Source organism: Nesoenas mayeri (genome assembly GCF_963082525.1).
Source record: "Nesoenas mayeri genome assembly, chromosome: 16".
NCBI classification, from domain to species: domain Eukaryota; kingdom Metazoa; phylum Chordata; class Aves; order Columbiformes; family Columbidae; genus Nesoenas; species Nesoenas mayeri.
This window is the reverse complement of record NC_137562.1, coordinates 5596997-5623563: the sequence shown is the minus strand read 5'-3', so window position 1 is coordinate 5623563 and position 26567 is coordinate 5596997. Positions and strand designations below refer to the sequence as shown.

The following is a 26567-nucleotide window of genomic DNA, read 5'->3' as shown; positions in this document are numbered from 1 at the left end:
AGAGAGATGTCCTTGCAGAGGGATGGGCGTGCAGGAACCAGGAAAGTGCAATCCACCCCAAAACCACCTTTGTGAGCTCCAGGATGCTCGGTGCAAGGTTCAAGGTGCGGAAGGTTCACTGGGAAGACAAAACCCCGGTTTCCGCAGCCCCAGTTCTCTTTGTGGACGAGCAGGTGGCACAGGCCGGCACACGTTGGGTCGGCAGCTGCTCCACAGCATCACGGATCACGGGGGACAAGGCAGTTCACAGGACGGCCTGTGACACAGCATGAAATTCAACATCTGAATTTGGGGGACCAGGGAATTTAGCTAAACACTGACACCAGGCTCATCTCTGCCAAGTCTGAATGTGCGAACAGCCTCAGGTTTTCAGTGTTAGAGGCATCGACACAGAAAGGGCAGAATGCTCCGCAAGTGTGCAGGCAGGTGCACAGCTCGGCTGGAAATCAGGATAGAGAACTTTCCAGTCCCTTTCCACTTGTGATGTGGAACCTGCGGGCCAGATACGCACAAAAAGATGCCGCTATTATCCAACTGACACTAACTGGGTCCTTTTTAGGCTCTTCAGAAGAGAGGCCAGAGCTTGAACATCATGGAAACAGAACTAACTGCTGCGTGAACTCCCCAGAACAGAGACACATGGATACAAGACTAATGCAGCATCTCAAAAAAAACGCAGCTTTCAGATTCTAAGACTCTCGCAGTCTTCAACTTTCACCAACATTCAAATTCACCTATGTTAAAAGAAAATTAAATTGCCCTCCCCCACAAAAAGCAAACCACAACAAAGCAAACATCCTCCAGCAAACTATTCGCTTGAATGTATTAAAACTTGCCAAGTCAACGTTCCAGTCCCAACTGCCTAACCCAGCCTGCCAACAACACAAGTGGCCGCTTTTTTGCTCATCTATTTTACATTAACAAAAGTCAATTGTGGCGATGAATTGCATCACATGCCAACAATATATCACATTCCTTCACAGCTGTTTTTTGTAAAGGGAAGGAAAAGACCTCATCAGTCACTGACAACATTTCTATAAACCATAAACATTTCAAGAATTCTCTCCACAGAGGGAGGATGGTAAACTACCAAACAAAATCCTAACAAAGTGCCATAGCGCAAACTATCAATTCCAGAAAATAAACCCAAGTGTGTACGAAGAAACAGTACATTAACCAAATCACGGTAATCATGAACCTATTTTAATAAATGAGCAGGTTAAACTGAAAAAATAAGTCACTATTATGCCCTAATGAGCAAGAACACTTGTTACCAAGTCAGCAGGCTGGACTTGGCCCAACATATTATCAAGAAAAGCGAAGAAAAACTGCGTATTATGTTTTCTTATATTCTTTAGCAAAGTAATAGCTAAATCAAAAGCATTAATTCCCCTTAGGATTTATAACTGATTTAAAGAGAAGAGCGCACTCCTATAAAACACTAATAGGGCTTTAACATCTATTGTCAAAAGAGAATTAGACCGCAAATAAAGGGCCTACTATAGTCTATCTTTTAGTGCAGTAATTTCATTATCTGTAACTAACAAATAATAAAGGTTAATAATGAAAAGAACACAGAACAGGGAGAACAAAGGTGATTACTAGACGTGCATACAAAATGTGGCTGAGCGCTTCTTGGAAGCTCAAGTAAACCTCAAACTGTTTGATGTGCTGTGTATACGCATTCGCATCTGTGGAAAACAAAAATGCTTACCACTATATAAATTCCACAACAAGCCAATTTTTAATTATACCTATCAAAATAGCAATAAAATCCTAGTAGTTTCATTCAACATGTTTGAAACACGGAGACCACCTACGCAAATATAAACACAGCATTTGAATCTCCAGTTAACTATTGGCAATTATAAACGGGGACACTTTTAAAAATAAATTATGAGGATAATTAATCATTTTCACACACAAAAGTAACAATGTAACATCATGCAGTGGTTTTAAAAGCCTCCTACTTTCTGCATTTCTATTCTGGTTAGTTTGTGCCAGGATTATAAAAGCATATTTTAATTTTAAAAGATGAAGAAAGGAAGGTGAAAAGCTTCCATCTCTCCCTCTAGTTATTTCATGTAGGTATTATTGGATTCAAATATTCAGCCACTAAATCCTTGCTATGGAACATTAACATTTTAAAAGGATTCCTGCGCTTGGAAAAAAGCTAATAATAAAAGGGCCAAAGGAAAGCCCATAAAAGGTTATTCTGTTCTAATGCTGACAAATTAAGCACATGTGTAACTATTCAATTGAAGTGTTATGGCCATAAGACAAAAGCAAGTTCTATCTAAATCAACATCGTGGGGATAAAACTGAGCGACATACTATGCTTAGCATCTTTCTGTAACAAGCAATTAACAGTCAAATAGTTGTTTGCTGTTAAGAATTTTATGTCAGAAAATAAAACAATGTGTACTAGAGATGTTGTGAAAGCAGCACATTTCAGCAGCCTGAGAAGCGAAAGAGAAACGTCCTCGGCAGCTCATTCCAGCCCTGGGGGTTCCCTCCATCGGCCACCAGGGCTTTGACTTGCCTGACGCTGCTGCCCCGTCGTTTCTCCCCAAAAAGCCAGTGCGGATCCGCCTCCTCCTCTTCTGTCACCACCCGGGTTTCTCTCACCCTATGTAAACGCTTCTATGTTCGTGGTAAGCTGCTGAATTCAAAATGGCAAATTGCTCCTCAGAGATGTACACAGAATCTTATTGTTTCAGCAGAAAAGGAAACTCATACTTTGCTCCCACTGTATTCTGATCCTCTGACAAAAGAAAGCAAGCTCAGACCTGATACTTCTAACTTTAAGACCCACACCCACAAAGAAACCCCTCAAAACCTTCTGGGGGAAAAAAAATAGCCTATTACAGGCTCGTCTTTATAGATAATGCTTTACAAGTGAATACTCTGTTATTAAAAACAGGCTACAACAATAAGTACAATAAGAATGTTGTACAGATGCTTTCAAGATTATGCTTTCATATATTCCATCAAAAGGCAGATTACTTGAAAACACCTACAGAACCTTTAAGAAACAAACTAGTTCTACTGAGGGCCCAGTTGAGGGTCCAAATAACAAGCGTTATTGCTCTTTTGACTGTCAGAAAGTTTCAAAAGGTTTAAATTTCTCTACTAATATGTTGAATGCTATAATTACAGCTGTGGCTCAGCTCAGCAGAAGAGAACAGGAGGCAAATCCTGCTGCCCTCACTCGTACTACTGAGGACACAAACTCGTGTGATGAAGAATGACAGCATCCAACCAGGAGGAGAAAAGAAACATTTTTGTGCAAATAATCCATCATTTTAGAAAGAGGTTTGTTGATACAACATGGCTTCTAACACTCTATTTCTTATTTAACAGAAGTTGCAACTAACAAGTTCATTAGCTATCCACAAGTTTATAAACAACTTGCAAACGGAATAATAACAGATAATACCAGATTAAAAGAAAAGTTGTGTATCAGAGTTGTACAGAGAAAGCCTCGGGGAAGGAAAGCAGTAATATTAGGATCGGGCTCATCATTGTTTCAGAAGCAGTACGCGGTGTGAGTAACCCAATTGGAACACTCTTCCTTCGAACGTTTTGCGGAGCTGTGTGATGTAAAAATAGATTTGTATGCTTCAGATTTCTCCTCGCTGTCCGCAATAGATCTCTTGGTGGTAGAAGAAGCCTTATTGACTTTTCCTGGTACGGACGAATTTCCATTATCTGCTAGAGAAAGAGGAATAGAGTGAAGCGTGCAATAACAGCTTAAAATTGATAAAAATATTTAAATAAGGATGGATAAAAGCATTTAAAAATAACATGTACAGCAATTAAGTGTATTTTTTCAGGGCGATCACAAATATATCCCATAATTGCACTGAATAGCAAACATGTTCCTAACAGCAAACACGTCCTTAGCTGTTAGAATTTATGCTCAAAATGAATTTAGAAATCTTGGAGAGAGAGGAATTCTTTCCTATTTGTGTAAAGCCTTGCACTGTAATTCAGCATTGACAACATTTATTTCTCTGAGTGAAAACTGGCTCTGAACTCCAGTCTCAAGAAAGAAACATGAAAGTATTCCACCACCCCGAAGTATTGTTTGGAAATTAGCTATCAAATGACAAAAGCTAAACTTGTGACATACTGTCCCTAGGGAATCTATCTCCTCCCTTTATTCTTTGCAAAGTCATTTATGACCAATAACAATAGTCTGCATCATTTTCTATTTGGGTAGGAAAGTGCCCATCCCTCTGTTTCCAACCCTCGCTTCTCTTTCTGAACAACTATTTAATATTCTCCAAAGATGAAGCATGTGCCAAGTCTCTTGTGCAAAGAAATGAATGCACAGAAGTCTGCAGAAACTCTATATATTTAGTTTAACTTGGGCAAAATGGCATGTAAAGAGCTTGTAGGGAGCACGTCTGCAAAAGTACTTAATTGATTTCTTCATGGAGTTATAAGAATTGTATATGCAATCCTAAATCAGCATAGATCAGATCCTTTTTATATTTGGAGAATGCTGCTTTTAATGCCACTAATAGTTGCCTGGAAAGAATTACCAAAGGCTGGATTTGACAGAATGAGTATGTATGCTGCAAGTCCAGAAACCTCAGGGCGCTGTGTTCACAAATTAACTCCTGTGCTACTGGCATTCCTCAGTCCATGGATTTCTTTTCTTTATTTTCCCTCTCTCCTCTTATTCTGTTGCTGGTTGATATAAAAGCTGCTAGAAACATAAATCAAGGACCTGACATTTCAAAAGGCATTTTTTTTTTCCTTTACACACTTGGAAAAGAAAAATATAGCAAACATTATATTAGAATTACTAGGTTTCTAAACATCCACAAGCAATTATAATCATGTGGACTGAAATATCTTTAAAAGTCTGTTCTTTATAAATGCAGGCAGTAGGGAGGAGGCAAGGCACCTCTGATGGAAATTCTCCCCGCTTCTCACACAGTTTATCAACAGTTCATCATTTAACTATTCCCAGATTCACCAACCTGAACTTTTGGTGAAGATAATCTGCCTCTTCTCCCCAGAACTGGATTTGATACAATCCTTTCCACTCTTCGCCTTTGATGGACCTGGACAATCCGTGAAAGAAAAAATGAAATCATGACTCTGCTTCAGGCCTCAGAAGGTCCCACGTCTCGTAGCTGTGACGTTACCTGCAGCGCTGTCCTGCTGAGAAGCTGATTCGGCTGCCTTACATTTCTTCGACTTCTGAAATAACACAAGCAGAAACCTGGTCATGTACTTAAAGGACACACAATTCCCAACTTGTATTTGATAGACACACACAATCCCTTTTAGTACATTTTTATGTCTTACGCAATGGAACTCTTCTTTCCACAATATTGCTCCACATTTTTGGTATTATTTCTATACGGAAAAATAATAACCTTGGGAATCTTGAAGCTACCTTAAAGAAAATTGTGCCAGGCCAAAACTAAACTGTCAGGATATGGTATGTTGGTTTGTGTACTTTGTGGGGGGTAGTGCGTGTTATCATTAAAATAATCTGATAACTCCGAATGCACACAGCAGGACAGTAAATTACACAACATTACAGAGGACACAGTTAACTGTAATCAATATAGATATTTTTCAATAAAAACTTCAGCATAATCCTGCATCTCATATCCATTTAGTGCCCCCTGGGTAACTTTCAATAACCAGGCCCTTTGTTGCAGGATTGCTTGGGAAGAAAAGATACAAAGAGTCAATCTAAATTTCTTAACAGCATCTGTGGAACAGATTTTCCAAGTTAATTTATGTTTGTCCAGATTAAAAAAACACCAAAAAACCCAAACAACAGCAACAAGAATCCCATTACAGGCTTTGATTATATAAATTCCAAGCTGAAAAAGAAAGATGTATTAAAACAGTCGTCGGCATTATTATCACAAAAGCTGACTCTGTATACACTCAGAATGCTGTAGATATTTCCAGAAAGCTACACAAACTCAAAGAAAATAAATATATTGAAACGCGTTATAAAAATTAGGAGAATCCATGCTGCTGAGCACACAATTAATGCTTCAGGAATAAAGCTGCCATAGCAGATGCTGCTGCAAAGCTCAGCCAGGAGGTGGAGGCAGAGGGTCACTGGTCCCAAACCCTCCAGTGTCAATGCAAAAAAACCCTCTAACCTGAGGGACAGCTGCCACATTGTCCTTTTTCCCCACAGCACTGAATTCTGTGATTTTCAGAGCAGCAAGCATTGCCTGCCGGTCAAAGGACAGCTTCAGTACATCCACCTTCAATATGCTGTTAGCAAAACATGCACACAAGCTCATTACTTGTAGAAGTAGCAGCAAAGTACAACACAGCTTATTGAGTAAATGCAGCTGCGTGAAGATCAGCAGACAAAGCTACCCAATCTAAGAGCACTTTGCAGTACAGACAAGACTTCTTTCGATTTTGTTTTAAAAATATTACCTTTTCTAATTTACTTTTAAGCCTTCTATCCTCCATCCTTTTCTTCAATACTTCCACATCTTCTTTATTACCATTAAGGACAATCACATCCTCCTCTTGAAAGGGAACGCCACACTTCAAGAAAACAAAAAGACAAAACTAGCATTTATTTCAAGACCTTTATGCTGGTAAACCTTTGTTGGAATTAAGTCTGTGTTTAAGCTCTCCAATCCTTCCCCTTGCCACTGCATCTTTTCCAATAGTTCTTGCTCTTTTAATACAGTCTAATAGATCTTTTCACTTAAAGTGTCAAAGTTGATTTTACCACAGAACAAAATAATAGCGATTGACAGCATCACTCTTCACAAAAAGGAGAATAAATACTCATCTTATTAGTGAGTGGAGGACTTTTGGTAACCACATTTAAAAGCAGCTCACGTATCAATTTGCACAGCAAATTCAAAAAGAATTTCAGAAACACGAAAATACCTTGTTTTTCTTCAAAGCCCTATTCCAGGCAATAGGCCTAAGAAAATTACATCTTGATTTCACTATCAGTCCTTTATAAACAACACTTTTAGCTATTTTTTTTCTTTAAAGAAAAGGTCCCATTGTGTGTTTTCTGCTCATGGGTTCCTTGTTTCACTAACATCAAATGCACAGTGACCAGATTAAACAAGGAAGTCCTAACTAGAATCTACTCCATTTTCTGAATCCCATAGCTAAAAATGAAAACACTGAAGTACTTTCTGCTATTTTTTTGGTTATGAATACATTTGATTAAGGTCTAAGCATTATGCCATTCCGCCATTTATTTTTAAATCACTACGAGGATTAAACGGAATCATAAAAGCGGCATTATTCATTAACCCAGCCTTGCCATCTCACTGTCCTTCATCTGATTTATTAAACGCTACCAAGTTTCAAATTACATTTATAAATTAAACTGGATAATACATGTAATGTGCTTCATGTAATTCCACACTTGGGTTCTGGTTGAAGACACAGATGTTGCACCGCACACATTTCCAATAATTCGGTGAGGCTAAGCACATTGACTATGTTTTCTTTTCAAAGATCCCAATCCTTATTAATTTTGTATTTATTTTGTTAAATCCAGAAGCTTTCTGTTAATATGCAAGATTAGTTTATAATCCTGCCTCTGTCATTACTCTTCTGTTTACTAAGCAAAGGTTGTGAGAGGTTATGTGTGTATTTGCAGTAGGAATTAAACAAATGAAAGGACATATGGACAGGACTTTGACTGGTCTGCTCAATAGATGAACAGTTTAAAAATGAATGTGGACACAAGTGGGCAGAGAGATGATGAAGGAGGAGCAATGGTTATAAAGACACATATTAAGTAAGGCAGGCAGAATAATAAGTCACACACAAATGGGTGAGTGGCCCAAATTTTTCCATTGCTACTCAATGAGTTAGTGTTGGAAATACCAGTGAGAAGTCTAGAAGATCAAGACAATCAGTGTCCTAGGGGGGCAGAAGGGATGGGCAGCTATGTTGATTCTGAGAAGCCCACCACATTCATTTCTAGTGGGGTGTTTTCTGAATACAGTGTGAGGGACCAGCACCTTCTGTGATTTAGTGATTTAAAAAGTCATTTCTGCAATATTTTTTTTTCTTCGTTAAGCATACAAAAAGAAGTGGACATTTCCTCCGAGTAACAGTTTATATCAGAGGACTTGAATTTCAATAAATGTTGCACTTGGAAAAAGCAAGCAAATCCAGGTTCCCATCTGGAAGACACAGGTGGAACCGTTCTAAAATGAAAAGTATTTACAAGAAACAGGGAAATAAAGACGGTGTCCACTTTCCATTCACTGAAACAGGTCATTTTTTGCCATGACAACAGCCAGATTACATTAGAGACCATGCCCTTCCAAATATCCTTTAAGTACAGCAAGTTACAGGCACAGAACCAACTTCGCCTTCCCAGGTTCTACTACCTCCTGTAGGTACAATGTCTTGTTGCATCGTACCCGTGCAAACATTTTTTAATTGTCAGTACGGTTTGATGCCAAAGAGTTATTTTGATGAAAAAAAGTGTTATTCATGGAAAAAAGGAACGATTTTTATGTCAACATTTTGAAATGCTGAGATGAAAGGCGGATAGAAAGTTCCGTTTTGTAAATTCAGAAAGATACTTCCTTCAGACTAAAGGTCTCCCAGGGCAGATGTTTGTTTTACAATATGACAAGGTCTCCTTTGCCATACCTTTTTTATATTGGGACTTTAAATACATACAAAGGTACTGTAGTTGCTTGATGGTTTTGCAGCACTTTGAACAGAAGACACTCCCAAATCACACTGAACCTGAAAACTGTTCGGAAAGGGACACAAGCGCTAGGACGGTGGCTTGTAGGTCTGAACGTGAGAGCCGGTCTGGGACTGCAGCAAGTGGGATGTTCACGGGAGGACATGCCGGACAAGCAGCACCAATTGTATCTAAAAGCACGTTTAAAACTGATAGATATATTTAGATATATCTGAATGGCTTAACAGGCTTTCATCAAGGGTATGATCAACAAGTCAAAGTCTCATCCTACATATTCTATGTGTATATACATACATATGCACGCATACAAAAATCAACTTACTAAAAAACAACCCCTCCCCGACCCAAAGACTTAAAATTATAAGAACAAAAGTATTATGAGGTGTAAAAGACATATCAGCTTAGGCATAAATTTAATCTTTTAAACTTAAAATAGCAAAATTACTCTTTCAAATAATGAAGGTCTTCTAAATTTCAAGTCATTTTAATATGGTAACATAGTTTCTTATCTTTCTTACAGAATAAAATACAATAGGTTATTTTAGTAATAATGAAATCTTAGTTTAAGATGATTTCCTGAACTCTAAAGTTTACAGCTTTTTAAGTTTCAGCTACATAAGACAATGTTGTACCTTATTTCTTGCTGTAAACTATTTTGGACAGTGATTTTTAGTTTTTGTACAGCATTTAAGGTATAGTTCCATCCATGACTACTCCAGCCTTATTACAACACAAATAAACAAGCAAATACGTTTTCATATCTACATGTTTACAACAACGTTACAATTTACTGTCTTATGAGTCTGAAACCTCTTTCCCAAATTATAAACAGTAAATTCACTCCTGCAGTCCTGAATATGACTATTGCTAGGAAGTGCATAAAGACGTGAACACTCTTCCAAAGAGTTCCCACTGGATTACAGAACCTGTCCGACCACGGTCCGACTGCCCCTCTGCACAGGGCTGTTTCCAAAGAGGATGGAACAAACATCCTGTTGGAACAAGGAACAACATCGCTGTTCATTTCCCAGCCACACAGGCTCACGTATTAATGATTACCGTCTCTTGGAACAGTTAGCTAAAAACATGTTTTAAGAGAGATATTCTTCCAGTGATGTAGTCATTTGAAGTCCAGTAGTTTAAGATGTAATGAATGCAATTTTTGACATTACCACTTTACTCAGATATATGATGAGGCAAAGAATAAATGGTAACTTGGGAAGAGTGGAAAGTCTCCTACATACTGTAATAATTCACAGAACGTGAACTGTCACTCAGAAGGTGCACCCCCTGCTAGAAAAACACCATCCAAGCAGAAGCCTCTATTTACAGAGCTTCCCCTTGAGTCAATGATAATTTTGTATCTGCATACCTGCAGCCATGCCTTCATTTACTTTGAGGTTTTCTCTGTTTATTTCTGACCAACACGCTATTTTTACCTGAATGTGTCCCAAACACACCAGCTTTCTTACTCATTTCTAGAACCCTAGAGCTTCCTAATTCCAGCAAATATAAGCTGTTCACTTTTCACTTACTAAACCTCCCCCAAGAACCTTTATAAAAAGTAATAACACAGTAAACACGGAGTTTTAGAAGGAGATATTTCATTTACCTTTTAAGCTTCCAGCTACCAGAAATGACTAGAAGGAATTCTTTGCTATACTTAATTGCTTCAAATTGGAAAGTTTCAGCAGGCAAACAGTTAAGAACAGGGGGAGGAGGAGGAGAGGGCTGTTTCCTTTCCAGTTCTCATCATCCAGCACACTCCCTTAGCAGCGCAGAGGTTAAAGTCTCCGAGGTAAAGCGACACTATTTATAATTATCAGCAACGCTCTCTACGCATGTGAAAGTTGGATTTCAGTCCTCTAAAGGTCGCCTCGGAAGAGCGGCAACAGAAATTTGGAGAAGCTCAAGTTTTCTCTCATTATTGCGAAGCAGAGGGCATTTCTGAAGCTCAACAGCGTTACTGCAGAATAAATATGCGAAGCATTGCGGGAAGCCAGATGAAGCCATAAATGAAAACAGTCACGTTAATGTTTAACCCCTTTCACTTACGCAAGGTCCCTACACAAGCGGCAGGATGGAGAACGCCAGCTGAATTCTGCTGAAGGACAATGGGACTCGCGATTTGTTTTAATTATGCTGCCGTCTCCTGGCTAATTTTGTACAAGGTAAGACTGAATCCATTAGATTGTAGGACTTCAGGTTTTTGCTTTTCCTTTATCAAAATAGAACTTGTTTTAATTTTTGTAAAGTGAGAAATATCTTCACTTCAGAAAGACCATTTCACTTAAAAATACTCGAATCTGAAATAAGGGTAATCTTATTTTTTCTTGACTTTGTCATAGATGTACAAGAGGGTGGAGGTCACTACTACTGGTGGTGTTTCTATCATTAAAATCACAACACTTACAAATACTTATCCTGCTCTGTTGCAAGCAACTTAATGTTTTGCAGCCCTACAAGTTAATGGTTTTAAGAGCTTTCATAGTATTTGTTTTAACATCTTATGAGGTCAAATACACTGCTGAAGAAAAAAAAATAGAAAGAAACAGGAGAACAGAAAAAAATAGCAAATAGGAACACGTAAACATCTACAAATCTGTACAACCTTTATCAGCAAATATCAATGCAATGTTTTTAAGTAAGAATGACCTAAAATTTCTAAGGCAGTATTAATTGGGTTTGAGGAAGGATTTTTTTCCTTTACTTGATGCCTATCAGCTCACAGCAGCAGACTCAGCATACTGCCCAGGTTTAAGGAAAAAGCAAAGCACAGTCAAAAGCAGTCAAAAGCACTGATTTTAACATTAAGTTTTTAGAGGACTGAGTATTCACTTATAAAAATCTCTATGGTAATGGCTGCACAAATACCTTTCAGACAAAAAAAAATTGTGAATAAGGTTCTTTTAACTGTTTCATTAGAAGATTAAGTGTTCCTGTCATTTGCTTTGCTGAATTATGAAGTCATATGAACCGAATTTTATTTAAACATTAACATTAGGCAAATAGAGTGCAGACAAAACAGAACATTTAGATGTACAGTCCTAAAACCTCTGGTAGGAAGAAACAGCGAATTGTATAATGATTTGTTACCATGAAATGAAATGAACAGCAAAGTATTTATAACTAACGGGGTCTTGATGAACTGAGGTATCTCACAGGCTTATTTTCAAGCATAAACATAATTCCGCTTTTCCTGAGAGTTCACCTTTTTAATTGAGATGGAGGATCTTAGGCTTACAACAATCTTCTGTTAAGTAATACCCGTAAAAGCAGCCACAAAGGTGCTTGAACGCCCCTACAAACAGGTTGAAAAGAATGTCAAACACTGTTCTCGGCACTTCTGAAAATTATGCCAACTTCATCCTCCAGATTTAGACAACCCATCCATACTGCAGAAAAGGGTGAGTTTCAGAGGCACATTCTGATAACAATAAATACCTATAATAGCACTCTTGCATAATAAACCTAGAACTCCAGATAGGCAAAGCCTGGGTTGTGCCTGGACAATGGATTTTCTCAACACTACGATATCTTGCTCTTTGAGGGGAGAAGGAAACATGGTCGCACAGCCCTTGACAGCAGACAACAGCATAGGGACTGGAGGATTCCTCTAAGTGACAAACTTCATACACAGTGGGACTAACAGCTGCAATTCTAGCTCTAAATCTGGTAAAACTATCCGAAAGCCAATGCTGACATTCTATAACACACCCTGCGGCTGAAAGCTGTCAAATTCTGTTCTCGTAGGCATTTAGTCACTCCCCGGAAACACGTTATCACTAGAGAAGCAATTGTTTGGGTGTTTCTGTACTTTCATGCTGCCATAAAATATATAGCTTCTAGATCCTATGCAGTTCAATAGGAAAAATCCATAGTAAACACTTAATAACCCGAAAGATTCCTAGAAGCTATTATTTGAAGGGTAATAAACATTTAAGTATATGAAACAAACAGTTTATAGCTTGGTTCCCTATGGAACAAGATGTATTTAATGAAAAAAAATGAAAAGCATGCTCGTTCTGTTACAGATGTTCTAGATTCTAAGCAGGTATAAAGTCCCAAATATTTCTATAACTTCCCAGTGTCATTCTTATGCCCAGAATGAACCTTCCCTGTGATGTACCACAGAGACCACATCACATTGACTAATTCAGAGCATCCTTAGTGGTGCTCCCATAATTATTCGCTCAGAATAAAACAGTTTTTCTGACTTCAGGTCCAGAAAAATAATTAGTGCTTCCCTACCTGACACTCCCTGTCTAACTTCTGCTGGTTGGTACATAATGGCCCTTCTGCAAATCTGAGTCAGCTGGCAGCAGAATTTCATGTTTACTGTAAAATCCTGGCACCCACCTGGCACTGCTTTTCCTTTTCTCCTCCTTTCCACCCAATATTGAAAGGCTGATGTGGATTTGATTCGCTCAAGCTTTTCATTCAAAGGGATGAGAGCCTCACATCACGCTTGTTTATGCAGTCAATGTGTCCCTTAGGAGCTCTGAAGAAAAAAACAGTCTTCTGGGACCTGATTTTGTGATGTTTTTCTTTGGCCTGTGCATCCTGTGCAGACCGGAGAGCGCTGCTGATGGGACGTGGAAGCAAAATGCATGACCCCTCCACCTACCATCCAACTCCTCTTTCTGGAATGCTCAGTGGAAAAGAGGCATTCTTCCAGCATGGAATCCAGTGCATACCAGTAAGGACAGTAAGATAAATACATTCTTTCCCAACGGCCTAATAAGATTTTTAAATTGTGGTATTGTAGAGTGTCCGCTCCTTTGGTTCAAATTCTACATTTTTAATGCTTTTTAAATTCTATGCCTCATTTCTACTTTAACTACAATGCTGTCTTTATTTCCAAGCCTCTAGGACCGATGTATACTGACTTTTCAGTTTGAAAGTATTTTTCACTTCTTTCGAATGAAAACATAAACCCTTCTCACCATAAGTCCCATGAAGAAATTACCTTTATACAAATACGCTTGTTATCTGTTCCTATGTAATAACAAACACATTATCATGTTGACAGGTGTAAACTACAAAATATTTACAGGTTAAACACATATTTTCATAAAATATTAATTAAATAAGAGAAAGTTAAGTCTCTTTAAAAAAATAAAAATATTTCTTAATAGTTAAATTAATGGCAGCAGATGGAGCCTTCCCCGAATCCTGGAATTTTCTCTAGGAAGCTCTATACCAAATGCTTCAAGGATAAAGACTCCATGTAATTGATCTGGGATTCAGGACTGCTCCACTCTCATTCTTCTGACTTTTCAACACGACATACTTAAAAAAAATAACAATGGAAAAACTTGTATGCCAATGCTCATGTAAATTAGACTGTTAGCTCTGAATGCTAATACTGGTAGTAGTGTACTTATCTCAGGATATGCACATAGGCTCAAAATAAGAATTGAGTGTTGTCGCATGCTGTTTTCCAAAGCACTAATGCAAAGATGTCAGAGGGAAAAAACCCCACAAAACCTCTCAAAGAGTTACAAACATTTGCTGACTTTATAAGGATAAAGAAGCGTATTTTGTGGATTATGTTTTTGCCTCTTCCTTCTGTTTATTTAATACATTTTCTGCTGATTTAATTGACGGAATTCTGGTCCTCCAGCAGAACTTAAGGCTCCGCAGGCCTTGAGGAAACAGCAGCAGCAGCTCTGAGCAGGCAGAGCTCACAAACCTGCCCTGCACCAAAGGCACATCCTGAGCAACCCCAGCCCTGCAGCACCAGCATCACACACAGCTCCTCCTCCTACCTGGAAAAAGAGTCATCTCAGCATTCATAAATGTATCAGTAACATGTCATCTATTAAAAAAAAAGGTTCTCTCTCTCTCTCTCTCACTTTTCCTTTCAGATAATCTGAACACTTAAACTATGATGAGAAGACGACACCTGGAAAATAAAAAATGAACCCACTCGATGCAACAAAATCAGGATTTTTAATGTGCATCGCTGTCTGCGTGTTCATCTACACTTTTATCTACCTAAAGGATACGCTTTCTGAAGAGCCGAATCAACAAAAATTTAATGTGAATATAGCAGAGTGTGGCTTTTACCCGGATGAACTTTGTTCAGCTCTTTTTGTGGGCAAAACCGCTGCTTTTAAAATTGGAAGCTTTTGTCAGAATACCCACCAACCTCAACCACTCAGCTGCATTCGGAATTCGTGCAACTGCTCCATGGTATTGAAGACTCTGCATTTTATCACAAGACCGCTGTCAGATGAAGAAGGGAATTTCTCATTGGCATACATTATCACAATTCACAAGGAGCTGGAAATGTTTGTAAAGCTACTAAGAGCTATTTATATGCCTCAGAATATTTACTGCATACATATTGATGAAAAGTCACCAAAAGATTATAAAGCTGCTGTACAAAATATTGTGAATTGTTTCGAAAATATTTTTATTTCCTCAAAAAGAGAAAGTGTTGTTTACGCAGGATTTTCAAGATTACAAGCTGATATTAACTGCATGAGAGATCTCGTTCGTTCCAAAATTCAGTGGAACTATGTTATTAATCTATGTGGTCAAGATTATCCCATTAAAACAAACAAAGACATTATACAATACATCAAAAGTAAATGGAATGGTAAAAATATGACTCCTGGGGTGGTCCAACCACTTCATATGAAACACAGGACACAGGTTAGTTACAGAGAATATGTACATTCTGGAATGTCATACGTGTATCCAACCAAGAATATAAAAGCTAAACCTCCTTATAATTTGACGTTATATTTTGGTACTGCCTATTACATACTCACTAAAGAATTTGTAGAGTTTACATTGACTGATGCGCGTGCAAAAGACTTGCTTGAATGGTCAAGAGACACGTACAGTCCGGATGAACACTACTGGGTCACGCTGAACCGTTTAACTGGTAAGACATACGTTATTTCTCCTATGAATAACCCCTGGACCACCAGCACCGTAAAGCCTCTGGCACAGAGAGCCAGTGAGCTCCAGTTCAGAGTTTAACGCCACCACTTCACTGAGTTGCAGTGCATAAATATGGTCACGTCTTCAGCCTTGATGCTGCCCTTGCAAAAAGTCACATCCCCTGATGGCTGAGAAGCAAAGCTGGATTCCAGAAAAGTACCACTTATGGTGCACACCATTAGCTACAAGGCTAGAAAAATGTTGATTAAAAAGTAAGGGTTTTTTGCTATGTAGAAGCTCATGCTCTCAAGGATTCAAAAATAAAGCAATTAAACCGAGAAAGATGTTGATTCTTATGATGTAAATATCCGTAAATCCATACTTAACGTGGCTACATTTAAAAATATCTTCAGCAGTCAAAAAATTCCCTGTAATAAGTAAAACCAAATTTCATCAGAACCTTCTGTTTTTAAAGATGCTCCAGGAGCTACACCCAATGCAGACTGGGAAGGAAACATCCGAGCCATTAAATGGAAAGACCAAGAAGGAACTGTACACAAAGGCTGCAAAGGTAACGTGGATTTTGATCACGAACTCAAATTTGATTCACTGACTAACATTCATTGTGAGTTACATGTTATGCTTTCAACTAGCTATTAAGTGTGCCACAGTGATCATCATATTTTATCATCATATTTTAAAGTATAAAATAAAACAGCTGTCCTACTAAATTACTCCACTGAACCCAATCTAAATAGCTTCTGATATATTATTGCAAAGATGGTCACAGTATCCATATACTGACAACCACTCTTTGAACCTCCAATTACCAATGCATTAATGTGACGATCAGTTTTCGGTGAAGACTCTGGGGCTTACCTGACAAGTATGTTTGTCAGATACTTACACGAACATTGGGTTAAATCTCTTCAATTTGAACAATAATAAGAAAAGGAGAATAGTGCTGACCACATGGAAGGCATGCAAAAAGAAATTAAAATACGTAACTGTATAAATTCAGCACAGAGAAAACACTGCACAATTAAACACATACCCAAATAGCAGCAGGAGATCAGAACTTCACCACGTCCAACTACAAAACACGAAGCTGCTGGAGGTAACACATATCCATGTGTGTAAAATGCAAAACCATACCCTTGCCTTTATGTTTCAAATATAGCATTACCCTCTAGATATATTTCAGTGATGCTTTATGTGAAAAGTATTTTTTGTTAGCAACACTATGGAGTGAAACTATTGTTTAAAATCATTCTGTTCAGCTCTCAGATACCTCCAATTTGCCTTTGCAGGTCATTACATCAGAGACATTTGTGTCTACGGACTAGGGGATTTGCAGTGGATTATCGAGTCACCTCATTTGTTTGCCAACAAATTTGAGCCTGCAACATATCCCCTTGTCATGGACTGTCTGGAGAGACGCTACCGGCTGAAAGTGCTGCACCAGGCACAAGTCCCCATTGAAGATCACTGGCGTCTTCAGGAAGAAAACTACTTCAACATGAAACTGAATATTTGAGCTTAACTAACATCAAAACAAGGATTCAAAAATACTGACAGAAACCATTAACGTTTTTAGCCAGACTTCACTCTGTGCATTAGGAGGGTAAGCACGACACTGTACTGCCAGTGAAATGAACAGGTTTTATTTATTACAGTAAGATAAAGAGCGACAAACGCGAATGAGTTGATTCTCAAAGAAAATAATGTGTCTATATCTATAACTAACTGAAGGGGGAGGTTCACAATCCTTCAAGCAACTTATTTAACTGGAAAAATATATATTCCTCAAAAAAAAAAGGACTAACTGGTATGAAAATAATAAATAAAATGGAAGCAATGACTGAACAAAGAAAATATGAAGAGCACAACTTAAAGTCATGTTTACTGTGTGTCTTATGAAAGAGATTATTTTGATCAACGAAGTTCATGCTAAAATTTCAGAGCTTGTAGATGAGCAAGTGACAACCAATTTCAGACACGTCCATTTCACTTCTTTTCTCCCCATGTCCAGCTGCATCTCTAATTTCATTGTGTAGCATGGCAACACCGCTTCTGCTACTCAGGCTTTGCTCTTAATGAAAAGGACACGTGTGCCAGTAACAGTAGCGGGGTCCTGCAATGCACGTTTACCTTTAAGACCTTGTTTTTTGAGTCTCCGCAGTTTACGGCAAGGAGACACAGGAAATTTGAGGCCAGGGGACAAAGGAAACTGCCTGAAAAGCCATCTTTCAATCCTGGTGTAGCTGGGTGAGGGAAACAAAACTTCCCTGAACCTGACAACAGTCTGCAGCAACTGGAAAGAACAGCAGACAGCAAGCAGGATGAGCATCCTGCTCCCAAAGGCTCTGCTGAGCACACGCAGCACTCGCTGCTCTGCAGTAAGGAAGGGACTTTCAACACACACCGCAGGCAAAACCAGGGAACAGCGATAAAACAAAAGCACAAGGATCCAGCCTTTTCCAAGCAAGAGTTGCTCTTTCCTCTTCAGGAGTCTTAAATTAATCACTTTTGCAACCTAAAAGATGAGGGAACATGAGGAAGCAGGAGGATGTAGGTTGTGGTCTTTTGCACGATATGACAACTCTCCCATGAAATTAAACCTCTGCACCCCATCTCCAAAAGTCTTTAGTTGGGTGCTACTGCTGGGAAGAGACCAGGAGAAACCTGAATTGTGACAAGTCATTCCAGACTGTTCATCTCCTTTTACAAGTATTTTGGCAAGAATGCAGATTAAAGTTTCGTTCCAGTAAATCCAAATAAAGTCCCAACTATTGTGCTTTAACTCTGATGAGAACGAATAAAGTACATAAAGTACTCAATCAGAAACTACAAATTATAAATAAATGTCTAGGACCAATTTAGATATAAGCTTCACTATGCAGCCAGAATATCACTCAGTTTTTACAGGAAAACAGGCTTGTACATTAAGTGTTTTTTCCCACAAAATTACATGAATCAACAAATGACCCAACAATAGAACGTGAAAGTTTCTTGTTACAAACTTATTCCCAGGTTCCTGGAACTGTGCTGCTCATTTTCCCACACCAGTTTCTTGGAAACATAATTTTCTTTCAAATGAACTTTAACCTAAAGACAGACCATCTGGTCCCTATTTATTTACAGAAACTTACAAACTCAACCCAAAGGCCTGTACTTAGTTGCATTTATAATCCAAGACTTGTGGCTAAATATTGCTGGAGATGCTTTTCTTATGGAGAGAAATAAAGGAAAAAACAAGCAGTGCAGCGGGTTCACTCTGAGCTTGTTGAGAGTTCCTTTGAAAACCATTACTGAAGCTAATGGGTGTCTAGCATGTATTAATCATAGCAATATTAATAATTAATTTATCTCCAAACCAAACCAAATCCATTGCAGGGCATTGCTAGCATTTATCCACTCCATGTTGTCTTTTAAAACGTGAATGGAATGTTCCTTGTTACCATTATTGCAGCAAATCTAGTTTCTGGCTTGTACCTTTTGTCACCATTACCCAGAACAATGCTTGTGTCTCACTTCTGAATTGAATTAAAAGGATAAATTCAATAGCAAGGCACCACGTAACATGGGCTTGTTTTGGAGAAACTGAACACGTTAAACCGAGGAAAAAAAAATCTGCACAAAACCCCCCTCTTAAAATATAATTTAGGTATAACTTTACCCATGTCAGTCCAGGAAAAGCAATGGAGCGTGATCCTCCATCTGTAAATGATTTTGTATTTTAAACAAAGTTTTACATACATAAACCCCCAGGAAAATCATAATTAAACCACCACATTCTCAGTCGTTAAGAAACAATATTCTACTCAATATTCTGAGCGATCATAACCACATTACGCTCTTGAAAGATGTTTTACTTCTAACAACAGTGAAAAATTTAAGTAACGCAACAGCGAAAGCTGAGCATTTAAACATATATAAAAAGCGTTCATTAAGTTCTGTAGGCGTTATCATGTTATAAGATCACTACTCTTAGGTCTCAGCAATCAGCGTTTACTAAATTTGGTTACTGTTGACCTAAGAGCATATCGTGTCAACGTGACCTTGTTGGAGGAAACACTATGCCCTATAGCGCACTGCACACGCATTAACCGTGTCTGAAATTTCTGTTTCCAAAGCCTGAGGCACATGTTCAATAGCTCCATACCCAAGTTAAACATTTGATGAAGTGTTTTATATGGCACAGACTTTAATAGTTAGGGTACTATTTCAAGTGTGTATTAGAGTTGTTAACTCTGAAAACGAGTCCAAAATAAATTTCAAAGTGATATAAGAAATTACACTTTAAAATGTAATCTTGTCTTTAACTTCCAGAGTGACTACAAGAACTCTGAGAAGGATTTCCACCACAGATCCACTAACCTCTATCCAGTCCCCAAGCTAGTATTCTATTACACCAACAGTAACTTCTTAGACAGGAGAGTCAACATAAAAAATTGGTAACGGTGCCTTTTTCAACCCCAAAAGCGAGGTTAAATAGATGCTATACAATGCTAGGTAATTTCTTTATCCAATTATTGCTAAAAGCATATTTTTTCTCAAATAGCAGACTTCCAAACAAGCAGGCACGGAAGATTGCCCATGCAAGGATCAGGAAACCAGTTGGAACAGAAGTTCCAAATCATTTGATCACTTTGGGCCCCTCCACAATCTACAGACTAGATTAGCACTGACTTACAGTCTTCAAGATCCCATTGAATACAAGAAGAGTGAGTTGAAACAGTTTTGCTTGTTCTTTTCATTTTAGTAGTCCGTCGGAGAATTAACACAATAGGTGAGAACATCCTAGTCAGAACCCTTTTCAGCCCTTTTCAGTCTAAATAGTTAGAAGCTTCAAAATCTGTCCCTAGCACTTCATCTAACAAGCTTGTTCTCCAACATAAACCACCCCTAAAAAGTTCTCATTGCTCTTCCAAAAAATCTTTGGCCGATGAGTTTTATCTTTTAGCAACACAGTTCAACACATTTACTACTCAGGCAATAAGAGACAATCTCTCCCAACGCTGCTACAGTGTCTGTTTGCCTCAGAGTTTTCACATGTTAACGTTATTTTTTAACTTGAATCCAGTATACTGCTACTTCAGATGTGAAACGAGAACAGTTTACTTCCAAGAGATGTAAGTCACTCAGAAGAAGTCCTCACACATTAAGTACTTTTGCCTTACTAAAAGTCCTCCATCCATGAGTTTCCTCTCACACTCTTGTGCCTTTCGCTAGCACCAATCCAGTCTTTTAACAATTCTAGTAAAAGCACATAAATATGTGTCAGCTCTTCATGTAAAGTTTATATTGAGGCAAAATATGTTTTTTGGAAAGGGAATTCTGATAGAAAGATCACTTGATCCTCCCCTGTAGACTTCATAAAGCCTTTCAAATCTAGTGCTACAGCAAACACTGTCAAGATAAACCAAGGAAAGACAAATTCTTCATCTTGGGGTTTTCAATTTCCTTGACTTAAGACAAAATCTGCATCTGCATTCAATGTTTTTCTAATAATTATTTCGTGAGCTGCATATCACTGGGTAAACAGATTGCTCTGTGTTTTGTATGAGCTGCCTCAAAGAAAACTGAGAAGAAAACTGAGCAATGAGACAAGAGTCTGTGGGACTTCCCACCAAGTGGTACGCACTCCCAGGAGCCAAGGCAGAAGGTCTGGAAAAGACAGGAAAGTCACTTCCTACAGTTTCGTGAAGCACAACGTTTTGTGATATGCATCATATAGCCCATAAATACACATTCAGTCTCTAGTTCAGATGATCTAGTTTAAAGTATATGAGCATAAAGAGGAGGATTGCAGAACTGTTGTTTGGGCTGCTGGATATCTGTATTCTCTGGTGAATATTTTCACTATGTCATTACAGCATCTGTTTGATAAAGTCCTTCGGGAAACTGTTGCTGTTTACAATTTAGCAGACTGTCAAGACTGCTCTGTAGGCTCACAGGCAACATTAATACACAAGAATAGCTTGTTTTGAAAGAGCTTTCTTGAATTTCACAGTAGCGAGGTAAAGGACTGCCACACAGCTCCTAGATTGATGTGTCTCTAGTTTACATCCACGTATCCAAAAATCTCACCCCGAGATGAAGCGAAAACACAGATTCTGCTGGCTGAGGCACCCAAGACACAGCGTAAACAAGCAAGTACAGGATTATTCTTGAACTACTCTCATAATGTCACTCTCTGAAGCCACATAACAATCCCTGCACACACACAGATGTGTCAGGGACACACAGGGATCAGCACCTGGGCACATACTGGCAGACAGAAGGGGGGGCAATAATAAAAACAAATATGCTGTGACCCACATGGATTCCATAGGTTGGATTTCGGTTCAAAAAATGTATTGTAATTCTTAAAATACACCAATTAGCACCAGTAGAAACACTCATATCGCAACCCACAACATTCAAACATTCTGTACTTCAAAAAGTTTTTTTGTTTTGAAAGAGCACGTATCAGAAGAGGATTCTATTTATCAATAAAGAATTTGTAATCCTAGCACATGCACTATACACAACAACACTTCATTTATTTTTCTTCTTCATTAGTTCTAGTTCATTTTACTATAGGCTCCATTGGTGCACAAAGATAGAAAGTGCTGGGGGAATGCTGCTAATTAGTGCTTTGGTTACAAACAAGCTGTTAGCTACCAGAACCCAGGGCGACCAGGTCCCCGTGATCCAATTTAGAGAAGTTCTGGTCACCTTCTTGATTCAGAACGAGAACATCATTAGTACATATCCAAAAATCCACCAAATCACTCTTTGACACTAATCAAAGGAAATGTGAACTAAAACATTCTTCCAGCTCGTTACCGTTGTCTTTGTGCATCAAAAGCAAATAAGGAAAAGATGACAGACTGGATTATATTATACCCACTTCATTAGCTCTAGAAGCAGCCTTCTGAATATTGTGAAGAATTCATGTGCATGTGAGAACAGTCCCATGCAAATATGAGGCTACACTAAATACTGATTATTAAAAATTTCTGAAAACATGGGATTAATTTAGTTTTTATAAGATTATCAAACTGGCCAAACCATGGGCAAAACATCTAATTCTTGCATTTACTGATCAAGTTACATCCATCTATCAACAAAAAGACACAGACAAAAAAAAACCTCATTAAAAATAAATTAGTATCTGCCAACAGCAAAGCAAACCCATCAGGACTAAACTGGCATTCCACAGAACAAAACTAGCACAGAATGCAGCAATATGAGGCTAAACCTAATGATATTCCACATCACCGGCAACAATTTACCAAGAAAGGTTTCCCTTTACAGGTCTTGTTTAATACAAATATACTGAATGATTTATCCAATATGAGAGCATTTGCTGAAAAATAACTCTGCCTAAATACAGCAACTATTACCACAAATCTCACTGATAATAAAAATAGTGACAGGAAAAAAAGAGAGTGTCTGCAACTTTTATCATTGCTCCTAGCTACAAAAGAACCTACATCATGAGATCAACCCAGCGCTGTAAAATAAAGTGCAGTCAGTATTTTCTAGAGTAATTAATGTAATTACTGAAAATTCTACAAAGAGTTGCCCTCCCCCCCTCACAAAGACAACAGTAAATGTCCTTCAAAAACACAGGGATCAAAACATAACCTGAAAATGTAATCAGTTTAAATACATAAAGTGGACACTGACAAACACAAACCACGTGCATTCAGGGAAAACAAATAAAAACCAAAATAACCAATACCCCTAACCAAAAACAACTGCCCTTTGTTAAGCTGAAAATATAACCAAACATTTGAAAAAATTAAGCTTCTGAAGTAGTTATTGCAAAATCAAACTGAGAACAAAAATATTCATTTTTATCACCACTTAACAACACATTTCAATTAAAAAGGCCATTCAGAACATTACAGAACTTTTACAAGTTCTATTTCAATTTGCATATTCAGATTAAAAAATAGATTTTACAGCAGTGGATATGAATGCAATTGTATATATATATATACCCACATATGTATATATATATATATTTGTGGAGGTCATATGTGACCCCACTGCTACTAAAACTGAAGAAAAACTCACCTTGTGACAAACTTCCGATTTAATTTCCTTGAGAGCACGTTCAGAGAACACACAGCCACAGTTTCTCAAGAAGCAAAACCTTCAAAGAAAAGAAGACAAGGTGTACAATTGTTTTTAAGAAACCCTGTGTCTAAAAGATATATGTGCAGTGCTGATTTAACACTGAAACAACACTGCAGTGGGTGAGCAGGACACAGCCAACCTTCTCTTTACAAACCCTCGCAGCTAATCTTAGTATCAGCACCTGTAAGTAGCTACGTATTCATTTAGACAATGAAATGAATAAAATGAAATATATTTGGTATATTAAACCACAACATGTTTTGTTATTTCATTCTCGGTATAATTCAGCAAACGTTTATGACAATCTCTCAAGGCGATCGTAGCAAAACAGATGCTCTTGAGCTGTTTTTGTATATCTGCTATAGGTTGACATGTTTCTTCGGAATTATCACCACAGGCTGTTTTACTAAGAAGTTAAATTATTTGAATGGTTCCACCTTCCACCAAGTTTCTTTGTTCCACTGACTCTGATCCAAAACTGTCACAAGCTGCTCCCACCTCCCTCCTCTTCACATGGAAGATTCTTGCAGGGAGTACATAAGTTGAAACATTATCGATTCAAACCCTTTTACCTGCTCTATATTGAGGTTAGCACAGTACGCACTTCTAAAAACTGAATCCAGAAACTTACTGACCTGTGTCTTCCATTCATTTCCAATCCCACCACAGGGCATATGAAGCGTGCAGACTGGATATCATCGTATTTGTCACCTTTTATACTCTCTTTATCACCACTCCAAGCTGGATTATCTGCAAGGTTTAATTCTGTTACATTCTGCAAAACAAAAATGCAAACCATAAGCTATTTACTAATGATTTTTGAGCTATGATAATATTTCTTAAGATTTTTTTCATTGTGGTTTATTAATTTTAGCCCTTTTTGTATATAGTGAGAACACGAGCAAATTGAGGTTTTGTAGCATGTTTTAACTTTTCTGGCATCCTTTAACACCAGATACAACCTGTTTACCTTAATGCTCTTGATGTGTGACGCAGCTTCCATAGGAGTTTTATCAGGTGACTTGTCCAACAAAAATTCAATGACGGCATCTTTATTATACAACCTGTAACATAAAATTTTTAGTAGTCATATTTGTCATAACTTAAACTAGTACTCTTTAATATAGCAATCTATATGGAAACATCTATACCTGCCCAGCTCACAGGCTACAATTGGCCGGCACAACTTCTCTTGGCTCAGAGCGCAGTAGTACCATCGTGCCACCAACTCAGCATTTTTGTCAACCTGAAGAAAAAAAAAATACTCGTAATTTTAAAACAGCTTTTATACTTCCAAACTATTTAAAGATAAAATCAAGTAGTACTTGAAGCACTAACTGCATCCCCAGTTATCTTACCAAATCTGCTTTCTGCATTCAAAGTTATTCTGTAAAGTAACTTCAGCAAAACCTTTTAGCAAAATTCATGGCCAGCTTTGAGGGTCTACCTCTATCTGTTGAACATGTTTCTGCATCCTAGGACTTGGGATCTATCTTCCTAACTCTAATTCAGTTTTCTTATTTTTTTGTCACTTCCACCTGTCCCCCTCCCTCTTTACTGTTCTTTGCCCTTCACGTGATCTCCACTACCCTCTTCTCTCTAGTTATGCATCTCATTCCTGTTTTGCTCAACCAGCAGTTCCATTTCCTGAAAAGAACAAGATAACAAGACAAACAAACTGGGGATGTTGGGACGCTAGGTGAAGTTACAGCACAAAAACATGAATTTGATGACACATTAGGCCATAAAAGAAAGGCTGATGTTCACAGCTACTCTGACAGTTGGGTGTGGGTAGAAGATGGATTTCATTTACTTTTTTTTCATCAACAAGTATAATTTGCCTCAGCTTCCTGCCACTCTCTGGGAGATTTTTCCTTGTCTTTATCCACACAGGTGATGCCACTGTATATTGATTCACCTAAAACATCCTAACAGGTGAGCCCAAGCGACAATCAGAACGCAAGAAGATAGAATGGCCGCATTTGACATCACCAACAGTCCGGCCACACTATTAAACAACATATCAAAAGCGTTACCAGCAGCCACTGTTGCCCTAAGAGAAGGAGGCCCCTAAACCCCAGACATTCAATAGAATGACCAGTGTCCAAAAAGCTCTCCAGAAGACACTGTAGCTGCCAACGCCACAGCCACAGCGGTGCCCGGAGCGCCAGGCCCGGCTGGCAGCGCTGCGGGACGGGCAGGCCGGGCCAGGCCTCCGCGGGGCCTCCCCGCCGGGCAGGGCCCAGGCCCACCGAGCCGCGCCCACAGCCACGGCCGCGCTCTCCGCCCCCTCAAGCCGCCCCGTCCGACCTTCTCGACTTTGCGGGGCCCCTTGACCAGCTCGTGCCGCTTGGGGATCGTGCCGCCATCGCACCCCATCTTGTCCCCGCAGCCCTGCACTTCCGGTCCGCTTCCTCCCCCCCCCCCCACACTTCCGGGAGAGGGAACTTCCGGCGTTATTTGAAAGCGTCATCGCCGTTTCCATAGCAACCCTGGAGGCGGGGCTACAACTGCACCCGCGGGAGGGAGAGCCGCAGCGCCCCCACCCGCACAGTCATAGAATGACAGAATGACAGGGGTTGGAAGGGACCTGGAAAGCTCATCCAGTGCAATCCCCCCATGGAGCAGGAACACCCAGATGAGGTTACACAGGAAGGTGTCCAGGCGGGTTTGAATGTCTGCACAGAAGGAGACTCCACAACCCCCTGGGCAGCCTGGGCCAGGCTCTGACACCCTCACCGGGAAGAAGTTTCTTCTCAAATTTAAGTGGAACCTCCTGTGTTCCAGTTTGCACCCACTGCCCCTTGTCCTGTCACTGGTTGTCACC

The 26567-nt window shown here is 38.9% G+C and overlaps 2 protein-coding genes across 3 annotated transcripts; one reads left to right on the top strand and one right to left on the bottom strand.

Annotated features, from left to right (window-relative positions):
• Window positions 1–1721: 1721 nt before the first annotated feature.
• Window positions 1722–26159, bottom strand: RTF2 (replication termination factor 2). Of its 2 annotated transcripts, none has more exons than XM_080354821.1 (9): window positions 26051–26159; window positions 24892–24986; window positions 24711–24804; window positions 24376–24515; window positions 23678–23756; window positions 6436–6549; window positions 5163–5217; window positions 4995–5078; window positions 1722–3714 (listed from the first exon to the last, which is right to left on the bottom strand). In XM_080354821.1, exons 1-9 carry the CDS (start codon window positions 26117–26119, stop codon window positions 3530–3532), a joined length of 915 nt encoding a protein of 304 aa, XP_080210947.1. In that variant the 5' UTR covers window positions 26120–26159; the 3' UTR covers window positions 1722–3529. The 2 variants fall into 2 exon arrangements, with proteins under 2 accessions (XP_080210947.1, XP_080210948.1); XM_080354822.1 differs by having other exon boundaries at window positions 1722–3711.
• LOC308046790 (beta-1,3-galactosyl-O-glycosyl-glycoprotein beta-1,6-N-acetylglucosaminyltransferase 7-like) lies at window positions 14180–17141 on the top strand (the record flags this gene model as incomplete). Its single annotated transcript, XM_080354820.1, has 3 exons — window positions 14180–15605; window positions 16080–16175; window positions 16915–17141. Exons 1-3 carry the CDS (start codon window positions 14630–14632, stop codon window positions 17139–17141), a joined length of 1299 nt encoding a protein of 432 aa, XP_080210946.1. The 5' UTR covers window positions 14180–14629.
• Window positions 26160–26567: the final 408 nt, after the last annotated feature.